This window comes from Perca flavescens, chromosome 21, assembly GCF_004354835.1.
Source record: "Perca flavescens isolate YP-PL-M2 chromosome 21, PFLA_1.0, whole genome shotgun sequence".
In the NCBI taxonomy this organism is placed as follows: Eukaryota; Metazoa; Chordata; class Actinopteri; order Perciformes; family Percidae; genus Perca; species Perca flavescens.
Genome location: NC_041351.1, coordinates 12704491 through 12727519, shown reverse-complemented (window position 1 = coordinate 12727519; position 23029 = coordinate 12704491). Strand labels below are relative to the sequence as shown.

At 41.7% G+C, this 23029-nt stretch overlaps 1 protein-coding gene across 2 annotated transcripts in view; it reads right to left on the bottom strand.

Annotated features, from left to right (window-relative positions):
• Positions 1-430: 430 nt before the first annotated feature.
• Positions 431-23029, bottom strand: part of vti1a (vesicle transport through interaction with t-SNAREs 1A) — a 120742-nt gene continuing 98143 nt past the window's right edge. Inside the window, exon 8 of one of the 2 annotated variants that reach the window (XM_028567908.1) lies at positions 431-2147. In XM_028567908.1, coding sequence (XP_028423709.1) covers positions 2054-2147 — 94 coding nt within the window. In that variant the 3' untranslated portion in view covers positions 431-2053. The remainder of the gene's footprint in view (positions 2148-23029) is intronic. The other variant, XM_028567909.1, reaches the window with a different exon arrangement.

The following is a 23029-nucleotide window of genomic DNA, read 5'->3' as shown; positions in this document are numbered from 1 at the left end:
TGCACTTTAATGATAAGTCTTGGTGGGTCGGCCCCGCGTGGGACGGTCAGAGGCACACTATTTTGTTGGCCATTAATTTGAGGCTTTGAAGCAGACGGCGGCGCTGCAGCTACTGAGGGCCTGTGAAATGGTGGTTGTTGGGAGGTGTTCGGGGGCTCACCACCCCGACACCCCCGCATCTTCGAAAATGAAGACCGTGGCCCTGAAACAGAATAGTAAATGTCCTCGCTGGGAACCACCACACCGACCACAGGAGACCCATGCACACTCCAATACGTGTGTGTGTGTGTGTGTGTGTGTGCACGCGTGCGGTGTGCACAGCTTTACCTTCATGTAGCTCGACATCTGAAAATTCTCCAAATATGCTCTTAAATTTAGATTTTCCAAGACCCCCTGAAGAATGGCTTTCCCCTGAAGAATTAAACAGCAGTAAACTCACACACACTGTTTTTTTTCTTCAATGTATCACATCATAAGTCAGCGTACAGATAAACACAGAAACAAGGACTGCATCACAATCTTCAGAACTTGACAAGAAAAATGTAGAACAAAAAGTGCCAGTTCTAAAACAAGTTAGATCCATTTATAAGAACAGAAGAAAAAAAAACAACCTTCAAGACACAAAACTTGAAATCCACACATTTCAGTTGGTCCTTGTGTGCAGTCTGCATTTTACAGTCTAATCACTGAACACCCAAAAATCAAGAAAAGAAAACATGTGGTTAATGATAATTCTGAATACCTTTAAAGTTCATAAAATATACAGTTCTAACACAGAAACATTAATTGCATTTATAAATAAATAGTAACAGAATCACTTGCATTGAGAGCAAAACACTATACATGATGTAGATTTCAAATGTTAGTACATACAGCCTATAATTTCCCACAATGATAGATACATTAAAAAGTCTGCAGGAATGAGTTGTTAAAATCTGTGTTTGGGAGCTGCAGGGGAATTATACCAAATGTGGATTTTAAAGCTAGTCATGATGTGTGAATAAACCGTTCTCTGCATTGTGTTTATGTATGTGCTAAGGTTGGGGTCAGTTCCCTTTTGCATTAAAAACAGTAGATTTTTATGTTATTTTCTCAATCTCAAAATTTTATTGAAATAGTCATATATCCTTTCCTGAATGCAGTAATCGAAAAAACAAACATCCCTTTCACCTTGATAGACTGAAGTTGAACTGACCTCAACCTTTTCATGTGCATGCTCTCTTTTCCAGGCTGTGCCACTCCGTCTATTTTGGGCTCTGCTGAGCTTTTTAAAGAAATGAGTGTGAACAGCATATCTTATCTGAAGGCACTGTCCTCTGTGCTTCGTATGGTTACATGAAGACCATCTGAATCATTTAGTTACAGAAACTCATACATACTACAGCGCGTGTCTCTACTGTTGGTGTTAATAACAAACACAGTGTGGGCCCCCAATCCATGACTGTCACTCATGCACATGCGAACATACATGTGTGCACTCTTATACCTGTCTTTGTCTCGGTTTCTCATGCATGCCACACACTCATCCTGAATAACACTTGACCCACCTCCATCACAAGGAAATAATAATCTACATATCTAATTCTGCTTTGAGTTACAAAAAAAAAAAAAAAAAAAAAAAAAAACAGGCCTTGTTCCCTTTGGGACAGGATGGGCTGCAGAAACATGCTGAGGACAACACCATGGAAATATTAACTATCATAAAAACATTTCCTTCTACTTTTGACTCTGGAGATGTGTGAGAGAGCCTGACAAAGCCTGAGAGAACTAAACTGAGACGAGAAAAGAAAGAAGAAGAAGAAAGAGAGAAAGGGAAGCGCAAAGTGGGAAAAAAAAGGTAGAGAGGGATAAAAAGAAAGAGACAGCAAACAGGAAAAGAGAAAGATGGAGAAAAAAAAGCTCGCTGTCAGGCTTTGGAAACAGTGATTCATGGGGACCATTTGTCCTAATTACAGCAGAACAACGCTTTTGTCGCTATTAATCACACGTGTGTGTGTGTTTGTATTTGTGTCAGGGGAGGAGCGAGTGTGCGTGTATGTGTGTAGAGGGGAGATCAGTGGCCCCGCACATTGAAATAGATGGCCAGGATGATGGTGAGAAGGATGATGGCTCCGAGGATGAAGACCAGGACACGATTCTGGATGATCCTGCAGAGAGAGAGACAGACAGAGAGCGAGAGAGAGAGAGAGAGAGAGAGAGAGAGAGAGAGAGAGAGAGAGAGAGAGAGAGAGAGATCAGGCAGGGTTCACAGAAGTCATATTGTGTCCTCAGAGAACACGTAAAACAGTCACATGTTTATGTGCAAACTAAATGACCAGCCATCAACTGGAGGCTTATCATGTTTAATAGCTACCATGAGGTCAGCATACATGGTATTTACTGGTATACAATCACTGGCATGGGAGTGTAAAACACACACACACACACACACACATAAAATATTTCCAAACTGCAACGCTTTTGTGCAGCTGAAATGACAAATAATTTCGGACTCGCAAACACACTCATAGCCTCTGTAAAAAGGTCATACAGACGTGTGCACACGCACAAACACACACACACACACACAAAACAGAGCAAAACACTTGAAGAATGACACACAAAACACACGCACAAACCGGTTTAAAACTTTATTTGCACAATAAAGTGGAAGAAGTGGCTCAGTAGTCTCCTGGAGGTAATAAAATCACTGAATTACTGATGGAATTTGCCATAAAACGACTCACTCTTTTGCACATTTAAATTTTCCCACTGTGACCTAAGTAAACTTGACAAGAGGGGGGCTTTGAACCAAAAAAACACAAAGCTGGGAAAGGAGGGCTAGAGAGAGGGAGTGTGTGCTGGTGTGCAGAGGGGTTGCAGGCCTAATCATCAAGAGTGTGAGCATCTCACGTGCGTGTTCCCTAAATTCTCCCGAGTTTGCATCACTACACGTGCACGGGCACCCACCCACACCCACACCCACACCCACACACACACACACACACTCCGAACCCTCCGCTGCTCCTGACAAATGAGAGAATTATCACATTTGCTGACATGTGGAGGGGTGGCGGAGAGGCCGAGGAGGGGGGCACTGTCCACTTCTCTAAGCAGGAGATGAATAGCCCATGCTGTGGCCATTTATCACTGAGGGGGGGTTGCTCAGTCACCCTGCTACCCTCTAAAGCTCAAGTCTGAGCTCGACACACCAGTCAAGCTCACAGCCTTCTCCAGTCCACCAGCTCGGACCTGCAGTAGCCTCAACACTTAGTTTAAAACCCACGGCTATGGAAGAAACGACAAAATAAGGTATCACAGTACTGCTTTTATGCTTGCGTCTTTCTATTTCCTTTGTGCATGCTTTTTGCAACTCCCTTGAAAAAAGGACTCTCCAGCCACAAACAAAAATCCTGAAAACTATAACCAATCACTTGTGACACACCGTGAACAAGAAAAAGACACTTTCCACTGATGTACTATAATGCTCTCACTGGATAACACCAGAGAGCTCATTACAACTATCGTTTGTAAGTAGCACTGCTTTATAAGTAGACAGTTTATCCTTGAATAAATGCGTTATTATCAACATTATCATGTTGTGTCATGCTGTATACAGTAAACCATGTCTTGTGCACACAGTTATGGTATATTTGTATATCCTGCTCATGTCTTAAGCGCTGCTACTTTTGTTTTTTCACCCTACGCAAAAAACAGAGTAATAAAAATAAAAACCTCAGAACTGCATATGTCATATGCCCACATGTCTATGTCGCGGTAAGAGTTGGAGCAGTAGTGGGATGCTAGGATGAGGCGGAGATGATTGGCTGAAGCCAGCTGGGGAGGAGATCCCACTGAAACACTAATCAAAGCATGCTTAGCAAGGCCACGTCTCCCCCTATTAATTGACATTCATTATTTACCATGATTATTTATCCCAGCCAAATACCCCTGAGGAGGTGCTTGTGTGTACATGTGTGTGTGTATCAGTGTGTTGGGAGAATCCAGATCGCTTTGTGTTGTTTGTTAATTTTTCAGCTGGGGAAAAGAGGGGAAGGCGACTGGAGGCCTGGGGGCGGAAAAACGAAAAGGAAGTTAGTTTTAGCCTCGTGGATGGGGAGCCCGGGTGCTAGGAGAGAGAGGGGGTGGGGTGGGGGTGTTCAATTCTGTTAAAATGGCATTCATTAAAAGGAGTCTGATTTGGTGGCAAACAACGCTGAATAACTTCAAACGCTTAAATGTTCAAAGCAGTAAGGAATGTGACAGTGCTGCGATTTAAGAACTTTTTCTCAGGGGACAGACATTCTAAAAAATACTCATTTTGACCTTAACTGATTCTCTGTACACCAATCCTAACAAACCACATCTTGAAGTCTAATGTAAAGTAGCTGATCTTGTTTGCGGCAACTCAAACCCTTAAAAAGAAGCGTGATGCAAATGTAGTACTGCCCAACTAAAAACTTTTAAGGTTAAATTCAATCTTCTCAAGCCACAACTCAAACTCTAAAGTAGCTGTGTGTATGTTTGATCCACTGTGAGCAACAAAAGGATACTAAACCAGTAATCATAACTTCACTCTTTTCTAATGTTGCAATAATTTAAGTGAAACTACACAACTACAAGATCTTGTAAAGGTTATGAACCAAAGGTCATGCACGCACGCACGTACGCTAAGAAATAGAGCCTGTGACAGTAACTGCAGAGAGCCACAGTCTTTTTCTCTGACAGCTTGAGGAGCAGGGATATTAAAATCCAGAGGAAAGTCACTACTTATGTTACATCATAGCTTGGACAGGAAATTAGTCTTTTTCTATTATAATCAGACAAAGTGATACAAATCAATACATGGTGGTACAAAAAAAACAACCAATGAAGTTATTTTTTTCAATTGTATATTTAATCTTTTTTCCATTCCTCATAAAAACTGGTGTCTATAAGAAAGAAAATCCCAGGGGACAGATCATTTTCATAATCCTCTGGACAACTCATCTGCATGATGTCACTATGTAGATTTAATCTACAGATTTATGTTCCATACCTAGCAAAGCACATTACGATGAGCTCACTAGTCAAATGAGCTTCTAAAGTAAAAGTCATTTTAGTTTCCGTTTAATTCCTCTGGCAACAGAAGCTGCTACAATAAAACTTATCTCACAAATACCTGCCCCCCTTGACACCCCCCCCCCCTCCAAAAATAAATTTGGGATGTGGGAGAGTGAAGAACATGGTTTTCCTCTGCCGTATGGTTGATCCCATCCTGACACGTGGCCAGACAGAACAGAACTTATCAAACCGGATCCATCCTCCAGCTTTGACACTTGACATAGAGGTGGGGGGTGAGGTGTGCGTGTGTGTGTGTGTGTGTGTGTCTGTGGAGGGGAAGGTTTGGGGATGTGTGAGTGATGCACACAGCGCACGTCCAAGGGTGCAGACGTACATGCTTACACACATACACACACTCTGACACACCAAGTTTGAGAAGGTTTACCTTTACCCCTCTCCCTCCCTACTATCGTACTATGATCCCCAAGTATTTTCTCTGTCTCACCCCACATTTGGGGAAAAAAAAATGATATGTGAAGAGACCAACAGTAACTGTAACTAAGACGCCAGCCGATAACAGCACATGATACTGGTTGTTCTATTGGCTCCTGATGTTCCTTCATCGCAGGCAGCCAGTCAGCTAACACCTTACTAGATGGAAATATAGCATTAATGTTAGAAAAAAAAGAGAGAGAGAGAGAGAGAGAGAGAGAGAGAGCAAAGGTGAGCAAAAAAATAAAGCAAGCAGGAAGGACAGAAATGGACAATAAAACAGCTGAGAGTAAAAAACTAGAGAGAAAAAGAGTGGAGACAGAAATAGAGAGATGAGTGAGAAAAGAAAGAGAGAGAGAGAGAGAGAGAGAGAGAGAGAGAGAGAGAGAGAGAGAGAGAGAGAGAGTCCGTTTACCCGCAGAGGCAGAGCTGGAGGAGAGGCTCCTCGGAGACAGATGAAAATAATGAGGACTTTTCTGTCAGGAAAGATTTACAAAATCGTACCAGTGTTATTAAAATTTAAAATCTCCCGTTTTTTTCCCCCTTTCCAACCCTCTTCCTCCCTCCCTCTCTTCCTTTCCCTGTTTTTTCCCTCCTCCTCCAGCAACACAGCCTTATTACCAGCTCTAATGAGCACAGGGATACACCTCAGCTGTGTGTGTGTGTGTGTGTGTGTGTGTGGGTCCAGTTCCCTAGCGCCAGCTCCATCAGTGCCCCAGATACCCCAGTCCCTTCAATGACGCACTGAACACACAAGGGTGTGCACATAGATACACGTGTACACAGACACACGTGCACATACACACATGCACGATCGCACGCGCACACACAGCTTTTGATAGCTCTCAGAGGTGGCTGGACATGCACACACACACGCACACACACACACGCACAAACACACACACACACACACACCTCTCAGACAGACAGATAACACCACCCCAAAACAAAAACAGACAGACATAAGCAGATAGGCCCAACCCACCTTAAAACACACACACACACACACACACACACACACACACACACACACACACACACACACAGTCTCCACTAAGAACAAACTTAAGTTGCAGAGCTGCATCTCTCAGGCCCTCCCCTATCCCTCCTCTTTCCACTAGTAGACCAATAAAATAAAAATCAATGGCTGTCTGAGCCATTCTGGCTCTCCTCCCTCCAAACCCTGGGAATATCCAGCATGGGAGAGGAGAGGGGGAGAAGGGGGGAGGAGAGAGGGAAGGATCAATGTGTTCACAAATGATTTGAGTGATGGACATGGAGGTGGAACGCTGGTGGGGGTAAGCCCTAACTAATGCTTGTTATCACATACTAATACAAATAAATGTTTCATTGTAGAAGCGCACGCACACACACACACACACACACACACACACACACACACACACACACACACACACACACACACACACACACACACACACACACACACACACACACACACACACACACACACACACACACACAGCTGGAGAAGGTCTTTAATTGAAAGCTGTTAGGTGTAATTATTTAGAGTCCCCAACATCATGTAATTTCTTATAGACAAACTATATTTAGGAACTTGCCCACACCTTAACACTCCCACGCTCACACTTCGGTCCGTTAGTGACCATGTACAATGATGCAATACTATATTGATACATTTCCAACACAAATCACACAAATCATGTTTTCCCTTCATGTTATCTATTTTTTATAAAGATACAGTCTGTGATCTAAATGTAAAGAACAAAGGTCAAGGTATTAATATAGTAAAACAGGCTTGTATTTAAATATATGATTTGCGGATGGCAAGTAACAATTATTTTCATTATCAATTAATCTTCTGATGAATCGTTTGATCTACAAAATATCCCAAAATAGTGAAAAATGGCACAAAAAAAAATCATTAGTCACTAAGATCCCAGGCGACGCCTTTAAACGGTTTGTTTTATCTGACCAACCATCATCTTTAAAAATGATATAAAACAGAGAAATGAGGAAAATTCTCACATTTGAAAACCTGGAAAAGTCAAATGTCTGGCAATTTCTACTGGGCAAAATTACTTGCTCGACTTGTCGCTGCAGCTCTAGTGCATAATTAAATTTTTCATTAAAATCAATTATGTATGTAAATAAATCTGAAGTCTATAAAGTGCTTGGGGGGGTCATTAAACAATGAAATGCTGAAAACAGCTAACAACATTGGACAAATTGTTTTTACAATTTTTTTTCTTTTAACAAAATATGAAACTTATTTCCAAGTTGAAAAAGATTTAGTTGAGTTTATTGATCCCTAAAAAAGACACAGGCCTTTTTTTGACCTGTATCGACAAAAAAAATACTTTTTTCACAACTGAGAAAACTGACATAAAAGATGGACAGGTTTTTATTTGGAGGACGTGGTCTAGGCAAGGTATTTTATGTCAGCCTGATTCTCTCTCTCTCTCTCTCTCTCTCTCTCTCTCTCTCTCTCTCTCTCTCTCTCTCTCTCTCTCTCTCTCTCTCTCTCTGTGTCTCCTACTTTACTTCCCCTCTTTCTACCAACTTGATACAGGAGAACAGCACCGGGGCTCTACAAGTTCATCCATTTTTTATTTGGCGGCTAACAACTGTGGCCAGCAGCAGCCTAGACTGGGACCCAGTTCTCTCTCAGAAAAGTGTTGCAAGGAGGAAGAGAACGAGGGAAGAAGAAGAAGACTGAGAGAGAGGAGGGATGGAGAGAAGAAGGTAAAAAGTAGGAAATTCAGCATGGGAGGATAGTATATGCAAGAGTATGTGAGATAAAAAAAAATACAGTTAAGAAATGAGAGAAAATGAGATGGAGAGGGAAATGGAAAAGGGACAGAGTTGTGAAAGAAAAAGAGCCATTGGGTAACACTTTACTTGAAGGTATCTAAAGAGTGACATGACGCTGTCATGACCACATGACTGTGTCATGACACTGACATGACACATGAAGCCTAATAATACACATGCCATTGGTTTTATGCATTTATGCATGGTTATTTATTGTGTGGCACTTTTTACTTTTTAAGCACTTTTAAACACAGCCCTTATTACAAATTTTTAATGGTATGTGTATTTTTTAACCTCAAGGGCAAGTAATTCAGACAGTATTTTGGACCCTTTAAATGTTTTTATTTACTTATTTTGAGGTTATACAATATATATTTTTTAATATTGGGATAGAATTTCTTTTGTATTGCGACGCCGAGCTATTTATTTACATAACTCTGTATGTATGTATGTATGTATGTATGTATGTATGTATATATATATATATATATATATATATATATATATATATATATATATATATATATATATATATATATACATACATACATACATACATACATACATATATACATACATACATACAGTACACAGGCCAAAAGTTTGGACACACCTCATTCAATGCGTTTTCTTTATTTTCATGACTATTTACATTGTAGATCTCACTGAAGGCATTAAAACTATGAATGAACACATATGGAATTATGTACTTAACAAAAAAGTGTGAAGTAACTGAAAACATGTCTTATATTTTAGATTCCTCAAAGTAGCCACCCTTTGCTTTTTTGATAGTACTGCAAACCCTTGGTGTTCTCTCAATGAGCTTCATGAGGTAGTCACCTGAAATGGTTTTCACTTCACAGGTGTGCCTTGTCAGGGTTAATTAGTGGAATTTCTTCCTTCCTTCTTCTTATTAATGGGGTTGGGACCATCAGTTGTGTTGTGCAGAAGTCAGGCTGATACACAGCCGACAGCCCTATTGGACAACTGTTAGAATTCATATTATGACAAGAACCAATCAGCTAAGTAAAGAGAAACGAGTGGCCATCATTACTTTAACAAATGAAGGTCAGTCAGTCCAGAAAATTGCGAAAACTTTGAATGTGTCCCCAAGTGCAGTCGCAAAAACCATCAAGTGCTACAACAAAACTGGCTCACATGAGGACCGCCTCAGGAAAGGAAGACCAAGAGTCACCTCTGCTGCTGAGGATAAGTTCATCTGAGTCACCAGCCTCAGAAATCGCAAGTTAACAGCAGCTCAGATTAGAGACCAGATGAATGCCACACAGAGTTCTAGCAGCAGACACATCTCTAGAACAACGGTTAAGAGTAGACTGCGCGAATCAGGCCTTCATGGTCAAATAGCTGCTAGGAAACCACTGCTAAGGAGAGGCAACAAGCAGAAGAGATTTGTTTGGGCCAAGAAACACAAGGAATGGACATTAGACCAGTGGAAATCTGTGCTTTGGTCTGATGAGTCCAAATTTGAGATCTTTGGTTCCAACTGCCGTGTCTTTGTGCGACGCAGAGAAGGTGAACGGATGGATACTACATGCCTGGTTCCCACCGTGAAGCATGGAGGAGGAGGTGTGATGGGGTGGGGGTGCTTTGCTGGTGACAATGTTGGGGATTTATTCAAAATTGAAGGCATATTGAACCAGCATGGCTACCACAGCATCCTGCAGCGACATGCCATCTCATTTGGTTTGCGTTTAGTTGGACCATCATTTATTTTTCAACAGGACAATGACCCCAAACACACCTCCAGGCTGTGTAAGGGCTATTTGACCAAGAAGTAGAGTGATGGAGTGCTGCGCCAGATGACTTGGCCTCCACAGTCACCAGACCTGAACCCAATCAAGATGGTTTGGGGTGAGCTGGACCGCAGAGTGAAGGCAAAAGGGCCAACAAGTGCTGAGCATCTCTGGGAACTCCTTCAAGACTGTTGGAAAACCATTTCAGGTGACTACCTCTTGAAGATCATCAAGAGAATGCCAAGAGTGTGCAAATCAGTAATCAGAGCAAAGGGTGGCTACTTTGAAGAAACTAGAATATAAGACATGTTTTCAGTTATTTCACTTTTTTGTTAAGTACATAATTCCATATGTGTTCATTCATAGTTTTGATGCTTTCAGTGAGAATCTACAATGTAAATAGTCATAAAAATAAAGGAAACGGATTGAATGAGGTGTGTCCAAACTTTTTCACACCAGTAGTCCCCTTGTGCCCTTGCCCCTTGCAGTGCCCATCCCAGGCGTTGTGTTTTAACCCTAACCGAATGACACTTAATAAAAGAAGCGTTATGTCATAAATGTTTATGACTTGTTTATAATGTTTATGAGATGTCCATGACAGTGTCATGTCACTCTTATGTAGATACCTTCAAGTAAAGTGTAACCAAACATTGCAACGGTGTCTGGAATTTTTAAGAACTTTTTTTGCCGGCAGCAATTTCCGTAGCTGCTGCAGCTTCTCCTCCTCATTCCGGTGTGATGTACAGGTGGCTTTCTGAGCTCAATACATACACAGATAATTCCCCCGCCTGGTTACCTGCCTGAACCCTCGCCCTCCTCTGCCATCCCTATCTATCTCTATCCTCATCTGTGTCCTCCTTTTGTCCCCTCTCTCGGACATTCGGTCCATTCATTCAGTGATATTGCTTATTTTTCACTCACCTTTTCTATCTTTTCTTAAATCCTGTTTCTACTTCTCTCACTCTTGCTGGAGGGGTGCGGTGATAGGAAGTTTTTTTACTATGTTTACCCTGTGTGCTTGTCACGTCACTGCTTGATAGTCTACAGGAGCATGTCAACAGCCCGTATTTACTGTATTATTGTCAACGTAGGATGATGAACACAACCTTACTCAAGGCTTCTGTAATCACATCAGTTCATGTGTACTCACTATTATGGGATTCAATGCGTAGGAGCTCACAATTAGATGATCTGAATATTTGACTAATAAGGAATTATAATTAGCCCCTTATAATTAGCTGGTTGTCACTGCAGTAACAAACGGTAATTGTACTAAGTCCAAAAATAAGTAGAAAGACAGGGCTTTTAATGGTGTTAAACAATGCACGATTGAAAAAATAATTAAGTGCTACAGGTATTCTGTATTGGATAATATTGTAGCTCTGAAATTATATTATGATATTCGAGTAAATGTTTAACTCATCAGGGAGGAAACCCATGCATACAAGGAGTAGGATGGTGTTATGTGATTCAAACTATTGTGGGTGATGAAGTTTCCTCTGTCATGGTCACTCAAGTTTGCCTGGGATGGAAAGGAAATCCAGATCCATTACTTGGTGAACAAACCCATTTGTGCTCAGTGTTGTGTTGCTTGGTTTGCTCACAGTATGTCTGGATTTCCACTACAACTAAAACTATTCCTAAACCCTGATAACTTGACATTCCTCACAATTTCTACTTTGTGCTAAGAATTCCCAAAACGCACAATCCCCCTTGTACACATTCTGCAAGGGCCAGCTGTAGATCCGATTACTGGCCTCGGTGAAAATGGGCGTAACATTAGTCATTAAGGGCTGTAAGCCCCAAAACTATGATGTCCATAATTTTTTATTGTTTGTTCAGTATTGAAATCTCATTAAAGCACATAAATCATGTGTGCACAGTACTGCTCACTTTCAGTAAAGAAGAAAAAAGACAGAAGATGTAGAGCTGGGATGCTTAGGGAGCATAGGACACCTGAGGCAATGGTTAATGGCATCTGCATGCTTTGTTACTGGTACAACATAGTGACACAGATTGGGAGGAAAGAGACTGCTTATGCATCACACAGTGTTTTTTTTTTAAACTAATTATTGCACAGCTTTTTCTGAGCATAACTTTTCAAAGTGAGTGCTTTTATTGTTGTTACTTTTATGGAAATACACTAAGATGTTTTTCTGTTACCGTTTGTGTTGGGTGAGCAGGGAGTAACACATCTGACAACTAACACCATCTCTACTGTTGTGAAATTTGACCTGACCTCTTCAAGCTTACTGATGAGATTTTTGGAATCGCAGTGTAAAAAATAATCACAACACAAAAGACTTCCATAAAGGACTTGTCACGACAGTTTCATTTCGAGCCTTAAACTGGGTTCCTCTCAAAACAAAACCATTCATCAGATAAATGCTTCCAACTCTTTGGGCCTAAAGAGACGTCTGTTTAGGATTCCACGACAAGAAGCAATGAGGATATTAGTGTTTATGTCTGAGTCTTTTTTACTAACTGGTAAGGAAGCTCCTCCGCGTGGTGTTTGTTTGCCATTTTAAATCAACTCTCCAAATATTTGCTTCAAGTCCCGTGTGGTTTTAGTTCTGCATCCTGTGCGTGGATACAGATGTTGCAATACTGCCCACCAGCACGCACGCACGCACGCACGCACGCACGCACGCACGCACGCACGCACGCACGCACGCACTTCTTATACACATGTACAAAGAGCTTGCACTCGCCAAGTCAAAATCCATCTTTGGCCTGCAAACATTCTTTCACATGTAAGTTGAAAAATAAAAAATTTTCTATGACAAAGTTTGTTCACATCACCAGTCTCTCAAAAGTGTGCATCTGTGCCTACATCCATGTTTAATGCACAAAAGAAAACATAATACTGGTTTACAGAACCATTACAAGTGACATAAGTAGACTGTTACATGATTATACACACAAGTCTGGATTAGCAGCCCACATACAATCAAAGTTACTTTAAAAGACTGTGGTAAACTATGCATTATAAGATGTTCTTTTTCATGGATGTTAAACCCATCCATAAAAAAGAAACAATGTCTCCCTTTCTTTTGTATTTTCCGTGCTGCTTATAAGAATCTGCATTTTAAATAATGATGCATTTGACAAATGTACGAGGAGTATAGAGAACTGAATGCTCGGGTTGAGTCAAAATAAGGTCACTTAAAACATTTCTGAAAACACACAAATGTCACTGAGTGGTACAGATGGTGTCTTTACGACGGCCATTTTAGTATAGTGAAGGCACTAGGGTAATGTAATAGTTAGGTATGACAGCAATAGACTTCCATAATTAGTGAAATGGGGAATAAAGTGGAAGGCTGACCTCTCTTCATGTGGAGTTGTTAATTTAGTCTCAATCTGCCACAGATCACATATCTAGGACAGCAGGAAGTCCGCCAGTAAAGAAAACGACTAAAGCTGCTTTCCTGTGTTGGTCTCCAGAGGTTAAAGGTCACATTTGTATGTCAGTGTGGACAGAATGCAGACTAACCAAGCCAGGGTTTCATATCAGGGCCACAGGTGAGCGAAGAGAAGAAGACATGAACTTGCCTTGAACTTGAACTCATGCCCGTCGGGCAACTCACACACCTTGCTCTGTCCTGCAGGTATGGAAGGACTAAGTCAGCCAAAGGTCACAATGTCAAACTACTGTATACGTGCATGTGTGCGAGTGCAATTTTGCATGTGTGTGTGTGTCTGCATCACAGGGTGTTGAGTAAAACGTGTGAAAACCTAGGGGAACGCGTCTGGCAATCTGGTGTGAAATAACACAGTACAATTAAGGATTATGTGAACCATCAGATCTGCCTTGTTTGGACATGCAGGTACAGAGTGGTTTATCCAGCAGGTAAGATGTGTAAAGAAAGAAAGAAAGAAAGAAAGAAAGAAAGAAAGAAGAGAGAGAGAGAGAGAGAGAGAGAGAGAGAGAGAGAGAGAGAGAGAGAGAGAGAGAGAGAGAGAGAGAGAGAGAGAATGTAGGGGTATAATGTCATCCCACAACCCCCCCATTTGACACTACAAGGGAGGCTTTAGTCAGTCTAAATAATCCATGCTGCTCCATTAAATTTGCAGACTAGCTTCCCTATTCCCTATGTCTAAGCTGAGAGAGCCTGAGAGAGGGGAAAGAGGGGAGGAGTCGAGCAGGGAAAGATGAGAAAGGGAAGTTAGATAACGGTTCAGAATAAACTCAAGCAACAGTTTTTTTACATGGAGGAAATGACCAGTTAACCAACGTTGAAGCCAAACCCAGATGGCCTGAACGGAGAAAAGAGGTTTATAAAAAGAAAAAGGCAGATATGAAAGAAAAAGAGCAAGTGTGCACACCAGGCCGTCTGAGTGACACTGATTTGCTCATGATTGCCTGCCTCCCCTTCATATCTCTCCCCCAACACATGAAAAATAAGCACTTGGAATGTGTGTGTGTGTGTGTGTGTGTGTGGGGGGGGAGCCACCAGTGTGACAGGGATGGTTACAGCAACAGCGTTATTGACTTGTTGCTCCTGCTACATGTGCTTACTGCTTTGGAGGCCCGGTCAATAGACTCTGCGCTCTGAAGCTCTACTAATCAGGGGCCCGCAGCCATGCAGGGTCAGCCTTTTGCAAAAAAAAAAAAAAAAAAAAAAAAGAGGAGGAGGAAAAAGGGAAGACTAAACAAAGAAGCAAACAAATGGGAAAAGATAGGGAGCAACAGAAAGAGACGAAGAAAAACTTTTAAGGGCCGGCGATGACAGCCTGAAAGATTCCTTCAATTCATTTTCTCTTCTTCCACCGCTTGAGGTAAACTCATGTGGCATTCTTACTCTTTCTCAGCAGCAGCGTGGGCGTGAGGCACCATGAGAGATGCAGATTGTTGCTTCACCTCTGCTTTCCTGTGAACTGTGGTTCAAAAGTCAAGGGGCAGTTGGGCTGCTTTGGGACTTTTGTAAATGCAAGAGCCAATCCATATTTGCAGAATACAGTTGTGAGATCTCAAGAGGACCCATGGTGCTTCACATAGATAGAAAAACGAAAGAGCTCACCTAAAGCATGTTAACATGATTATTCAGAAGGGAATATAAAGGCAAAGATATACCTTAATGATACGATGACATGCTTAGTGTTGTGAACATCAAAAGACAAGATACATCTGACTCTGTGACATTTGCAAGGCTGACAAACTTACAAGCATAACACATGTGGACATCTCCATCTGTAGCCTTACTTTCAGCACATCACAAGCCCGATATGGAATGCTATTGGAAATTCATGGGAGGAACTGTCGATCAAATATTAATGATCAAGTTGAGCGAAGTGTTTTTTTTTTTTTTTTTACTGTTTTTTTCCCCTGGTATCTATGGTCAGTGCCGCTCTAAGAGACTTCCCACAAGAAACAAACCAAAGAGAAAAGGAGAGGATAGAAAGAGAAAAAGGGCAAAGAAGGGTAAGGAAAAGGGCTAGAAGGGTATATGGGTGTTCAATATTTTCTTTTGAGGGGCCAGAGCCTGGTTAGCTTCAGCGCCAGCAGGGTCTTCATACACAGGTCCCAAGGTGTAAACACAAACTTGTACACAGTTTGTGTCATTGTTTTTGCTTTTTCCTTAACACTTCTTTCTGTTGTGTTGTCAGCTGGCGAAGTGGGATTCTTGTGCCCAGTGACACAGATGTAAAGGCAAGGTGGTTTTCACTGACACTGGGCCTTTCGGTTAACTTCTTCCAGTCTTTGTGACAAACTAAGGCCAAGAACTTAACTGTAGGGTTGACTGTAGGTTGAATTGATGGCTGGATGTAAAAGGCAATAACAAAACCTTTGTCTGGGTATATAAAAGGCCTCATGGCTAAGGGCTGCGGTGGGAGGTCCATTTTAGAGGATGCAGATCAGACAACAGGAGGACAAATAATAAAAAAAGAGAAACCACAGAACAAAGACTGAAAGAAACTTTCATGAAAATATTCAAACCCTAATAGAAAAACACAAAAATCGAATGGAGCTCTGTTCTCTGTCTTTGCCACAGCCCTCGCAACACACCCCTGGAATACCAACACCCACCATCGCGTCATAAGTGGAAGTGCAGGGTCAGCAGCGTCCCCTCTGGCCTTGCTGACCAACAGCTATTCTAATAATCACCTTCCTTCTGTACTGTCAGGCCTGCAACCAATGGATCCCTCGTCCTGCCTTCGCCCTCCATCTCCACTTATACTAGGGGCTTTACGGAGCGGCACTGCTTCAATACATTAAAACTGCTGCCCCATGATCAAACGAGCAAATACCTCCCGGGTCAGCAAAGGGCTACCCCACGTCAGTTAACAATGCAGCATTTAAACATCAGTCGTATGCAAAGCGGCTGGTACACAGGGGAGGAGATGGGCGGCAGGAGAAAGCAGAGAAGCAAGGCCTGGACTGGAGAGATAATGAGCGCAGGAGCACACAGGAGAACATCAGCAGCTATTTAGCGCTACCGTGTCAGCTCCTACACAGCTTTACGATGAAAATATAAGATGTAAGGCTCCATCAGCATCATAACAAGGATGAGCTAATGGATGAGCGCATATTTATCTTGGTCAAAATGCAGACTCAATATTAATGTTATACTCAAACATTTCCATTCGCTCTGTAAATCAAAACATCTACCAATTCCGACAAAAATACTTCAGAAATTTCTCCAAGTTTGCATTAAATACTGCCATAGAATACACATATTTTACCTTCATCTTATACACTGGGGCTACTTTATATTATTTCAGGCAGGCAATATTAATTAAATGATTATTGTCAGTTTTAGCAGATGATTACATACCTAAGGCGTGCTTTTGTCAGCATTGGATGTCCCAGAAGATGTAGACCAACACATAAAACATAAATACAAGCATAGGTCAAATTTACCCATTAATTATATTGCACACACTGAGACTATGTCTACGGATGTGTAACCAGCATCCAGTTGTCCCAGTGAGAGCCAATAATGTTAACCTGACTCCGCCAGATGGATTGCTTCGCATTTGCTCGGCATATCCATCTGGAAACTTTCCGTTGGAGAACTTTTGGGAAAGGGCGAAAATACTGATTAGCTGATTGGATGAACCATCTGTCTATCACCTATGTTGGTGATAGACGGGCCAAATCAACCAATCAGATCAACGAAGCGTATGAAAATACAACCACAAGCCCGCCCCTGCTGCTGCATGCAAAGCATAGCTCGTTAGCTCAGCATGCAAGCAACATGTCGGTAAAGGAAATTTGCCGTTTGTGTAACGAGAATTTACGAATAAAAGACACCCTTTCAGGTTCCCGGCCCATATTCCAAAAGAAGGATCCAAGAGAAAAAAGCATTAGCGAGCAGCAAACAGAATTAGGGCTACCGCTGGCTGAAAATACTGGTTAGCTGATTGGATAAACCATCTGTCTATCACCACCTAAACCCGCCTCAAAACCAACGCTGATTGGCCCGGTCGTTTGGCGAACGGCTCCAAATTTTCTCTATCTCAAGATGTCAGACTGATCTGCGAGTGGAAAACTGGAGCTTGTGAGATCAGGACGGTCTCACGAGGCTACAATAATGTAACTTGCTCTCAAAAAACAAATTACATTTTTTGACAAACAGGAGAGTGCATCTGTTTTTTTAGTGTGAAGAACCCTTTAATGAAGCTTAAGGGTGAAGAGGTGAAGAAGTGTTTTTTTCCTGGCTCATCCCTCTCTCCCTCTGCCTACTGCTTGGTTAACCGACTGACCTGCTGTCAAAGGAGTCTTTGTGAGTGCGCTTTGGCGGAAGGCCAATCAGATCCTCCGGCTTGTCTGTCTCAGAGAGGAAAATGGCGCCTCCTGGTATGCCATCAGCGGCAGAAATGTGCAGACAGTCTGACTGCTGAGGCAGGCTTGGCTTGCTGTGGCCCTTCAAAAACTATGCCGGAGGAATTACCTGTTTGGCCCATGGCCAAAAGGACTCGTTCTACAAGGGCTGGTGGTTATTTATCTGTTTATTCACTTAAACCTCATGCACACAGGCACTTAAAAAAAATATTTCATCTCTTTCACATCCACAGGTCCTGAGAACATCCTCCTTTGAACTACACAGGTAGTTTCAAGGGGTATGAGTTAGTAACAAACAATTATATGTCAAAAGGGTTCCTATTCCAAAGCAGACCTGCATGAAAACACGAACTGAATGACTGCTGTGTTAAATCCACTGTATGTTCTACTCACTACAGTATCTTTACTTTATCCACATCTTCTAAAGGCTGCATCACCTGATAACACCTCACAAATGCCTTTATTTCAGCAACAATGTGAATGGCACTACAAAATGACTAATTTAATAAGTAATTTTTCTTTGCACTTGTGGAATAACTCAACTGACTAAAACATATATTTATATTACAAATATGCAAAAGGTTCCTGGTCATGGTACATAAGATACAGTAGTTGTGAATATCCGGGAACAAAATAAAAGCTAATATTACATTTAATGTCAGGGGTATAGAATAGTGTCTGGGTCTGACTGTGGGAACTCACACACCCAAAAACAAATCAAACACAGAAAAGAACACAAACACGACACAACAAGAATACAAGTTCTGACAAAGCCCTGGTTTACACTAAACAGAGATCATAACTTGTTCACTGCACAATCCGTGTTCATTTCCACTATGTAAAAGCTGCCAGAGACGAATACAACTGCTCAACAAAGTGCCACTTGTGACACATCATCCGAGGAAGCAAGTGTTAAGGCTCCTGCTTCAGAAACAAACTTCTGACAGCGGGAGATGATGAAACAGAGCAGATCCAAAATTATTCTCGCACTTCTCAGAACCTGCAAAACCTGCTGCAGCCTGGAGCATGCCCCCCCACCCTCTCCCAGAGAGAAAGAGAGAAAGTAAGTAAGGAAGGGGCCAGAGACACTAGTTAAAAGAAGGTAGAGAAGGATTAGAGGGTGATGTAGGAATGCTAGAATATTTCATTTTATTTAGGATTGTAAATTTCCACTGAGCAAAGATGAGGCTCTTCGATCGTTTACCTGCTAATGTAAATGTAATGTCAGCAGTACAGTATACGCACAAACAAAAAGTCTGTCTCTCTTAAGAAAATTATAAACACACGCTTGAATGCACACACACACACACACATACAAACATTTCCTCAAGCACTGTGACATACTGTACGACTGCATTTCAAATCAAACACTCAGCAGATCATAAACTTCCACATGTTTAGACCCAAACAGAAACACCATTCTTGGCTGCGCTCACGTGTGTCTGTGAGCTCGTGGGGTGGGGTGGGGAGCATAGTCGAGACTTGCTCATTTCACACTGCGAGGTGAGCCAGGGAGCAGTTACAGAATCTAGCCATAAAACACGATGGAAAAGGGGGAGGGTGGATGACTTTAGCCCATGGTATAGTACGTGTCCAACTGCCACCTCTTCTAGACTCCCTCCCTCGAAGCTTTTCTCACAGTTATCTATTATCATAGCCCCCGTCTCTGTGGGCATGGCTGACACACAAGCCCCCTTTTTGCGTGGCTGCTCTCACCTCGACCTCCACTGAATAAACATAGTGATTTCTTTCAATATCAAAATGTCTTCTTTAACAAACATTGTTATTGTCACTTCCTTGGTCAGCTGGTCAAAGGCTACTTGACAACTTGAAAGTAAAAAGAAAACACTGCAACAAAACAAAAACTGAAAATTGCTTTTGGTTTAAACCTGGCAGCACAGATCTCTTCATATTTCTCCTTCAGAAGGCCTTTTTAAATTTAACCCCTTCAGCTCTGCAGCATTATCAAAGTCTTGGGTTCTCAGGAGGGGGTCCACACCTCAAACGGTGCCACTGGCGACAGAAATAACCCTCATCCACATCTTCTCCTTCATTTGGGTTAAGTGCATCAGCTCACATAGCCCACGCAAGGAAAGGCAATTCGACAGAGGTGAAAAAAGGAGGAGAGTGGGAGGGATGGAGTGAGGAAAGAGAGATAGATTTGACATGAGAGTTAAAGAGCGAGAGTAAGGAGGAAAAGTTTTTAATAGCCTGACTGTATCAGTGAGAGCAAATCCACATAAGCTGGGCAGTTTCACAACATACCTAAAGTACAGTAGGTAAAATATGTAAGACTTTCAGATTTTTTTTTCAAAAGGAGATGGGGTCATCAGATAGATCCAAAGGGCATCCCTTTGTCAAGTGTTCCAGCGACTGTGTCATTCTGAATCTGAAGCGGATTTCACGGGTTATTCTATTCTCGTCTGCAGGCCACAGTGGTGTGTAAAATGAGAGGGAATGCAATGTTTTGGGAAATCTAATTTGAGGCCTGTGTTTGTTTTCCTGGCCTTATTTTGCAACCAGGAGGCTGGCTCCAAAGCAGCACAGCTCTCTTTTTTTCCATAGTTTCACAACAACAATACCAACATCCAACCAAAAACCTTATTCAACTGAAGCAAGGACATTAAGCTGCTCTTCTCCTCTTGTGGGTCTCTCTCAGTTACGGCATAGAATTAAGCAGACAGTTAATTGGGAGGTTATTCACCATGTCAAAGGAACATATGCACTCTTACGTACATATAGATGTATTTAAAAAACACAAATATTAGCAGCCATCTTTTGGCAGCTAATTGCGACGTGCTCCCTGTGGGAGGAGAGAGGGGTCCTCAGTCGATAATTAATCCTCGTTTGGAAAAGTAAATGACATTCATTAGCGGGGAATCGAGCCAAGTGCCATTATTTACATGGCAATAATCTGGAGCGTGCTGGTGGCGCTCTTTTAATGTTACAGAAATAACTCTGGGACAGGGGACGAGTACAGTTGCTTTCCTCCCTTTTTTCCATGTCTTCGCACCCAGGAACAATTAGGCCCAGGCGAACAGATGGGGACGCCTCTGAATGAGAAAGCTCCTCTGAACGACTCTTCATCTCTTTCTTATCTCATTCCCTCATTCACATGCACACAGGCATGTGCACACACACCAGAGCCACACAACAGAAATAAAGATAAATACACAAAGTCCGGCATGCACACATAAACACTTTAGAAATATTCACGCACACATCTGGGCACACAACAGAGCATATCAAGTACTGAGCTAACTTTTAACATCAACTGTCGAAAGATGAGCCTCTTACAAAAGGCTAAACAAGAACTTTGAAAATGTGGGCACATTGAAAACACTGAACTGTTACGGAAAAAACACAAAGCGCAAATATTCATTGAGAAAAAGATACTGGCTTTCACTATTGATGAAAAGTAAAGTTCTACATGGCAAATACCAGCTCTTTCTGCCAAGATATCTGTGTTCATCTTTTAACCTGTTTATTATTTATGAGTGAAGTGTATATTTTGAAGTTATAATTGAGAAAACTTTCTTATCTTTGGTTGGTACTGAATGTTCATAGACAGTGCATGCTTTGTACACATTTGCCTAACCAAACACAATAGATACTGTACATATATGTGTTAACACTGCTGAAGCTGTCACACAATGGGCCATTTGTTGCACAATGGTTGTTTCCACAATGGTACTAGCCTCTGTACAATGTACTGTTAGGGATGTACACATGAATGGAAAGCCATTAATACAAAGACAAAAGCAGACCCTGGTTTACATTGGCAATATTTTCTTAGTTTTAGCTTTTTCATTAATAATGCAGCTCTCCCAACACTGTATTATTTACTGCATGTAGCGCAACATAGTTAAAAGTAAAATTATAGCGTGTACTTTTAATATGAACCCTAGGAAGAGGAGCTGATGCCAACAGTGGTTGCTGACAAGGCAACAACTAATGGTGATCTAAATAAACACTTTAATAAACATTAAACAGTGTCCTAATTGCATACAGTTGAACCCAAAATGTAATCAAAGCACATTCAAACACAATGGCTCATACTGCAATGGGACATGTTTTCAATCACCGATATGCACTGGATGAACACAGAGGACCCTTTGTTGCTCTCTTTTATCTCTTCACCTGTAATTGTCTGTTTGCAACTATAAAGCACTTTGAGCAACATTTTTGTATAAAAGGTGCGAAATACAGACATATTTTTTTTAAATAATTGATTGAAGAACTTTGTGGAAAACCTCGGTGTCAAAATAAAGCCACTGCCATTTTACAACACAGCACCTCTCACTCAATCTCTTTTCAGGATCATTATCCTTGCTGACCTGGATCCTGCTGGGTTTCTCATTCGGTCCGAAATCAGGCGGCAGGTCACAGAAAACTAACACACCTGTTATTGTGCGACCTGTTACCCATCTTTGTCCTGCTAAGTACAATGATTAAGGTATCAGTCCCCGGAGATCTCGGTGACAAAAACAAAAGGAGACAGAACTGAGCGTATACATCACAGCCTCACAGTTTCAGCATGCCCTTAGCCTCCACAGACACAGTGGATAGTTCCTGCCCCCTCTAGTCATGCTGCGAGACAGGGAGTGTTCCATCAGACAGTCTAACCCCCTCCTTTACCCATAAGATTAGGTAACATCATCATGTGTATGCTGACACCAAGGAAGCAGCCCCGAGCCCCGTAGGGCCTCTTTTTCCTTCATATTGTGTTACGTCTTCCCAAACAATGAACCCTGTCAAAAAGACAAACACGAAGAGTCTCTTCATCACTCCTTCCTCTCACTAGTAAATCTAAATCCATCGCAAAACTAGTAAGATTCATGGAGAAAAATAAACCATGTGAGGTAAAAAAAAAAAAAAAAAAAAAAAGCCCAAACCAGGGCATTGGGCATGGTTATTTGGGATTTGTTTTGCTCTTTCAGTAACTCCTGAATTAATGAATGCATAATGGTGTCATTTCTGTTAATACAATAGTTTTGTGACTAAACGAAATTAAACCTACTTGCCCTCTTTTCTCTCTTGACGCTTACCAGGCGCCAGGCTGTTATTTTAGCAATGGGGAGGACTGAGGCCTAGCATGACCTTTCCTGAGCCGAAGGGAAACTTCCCTAAGAAATCTGATAAAATCCAGGGTGCAGGCCTCGCTAATTCGTTCATC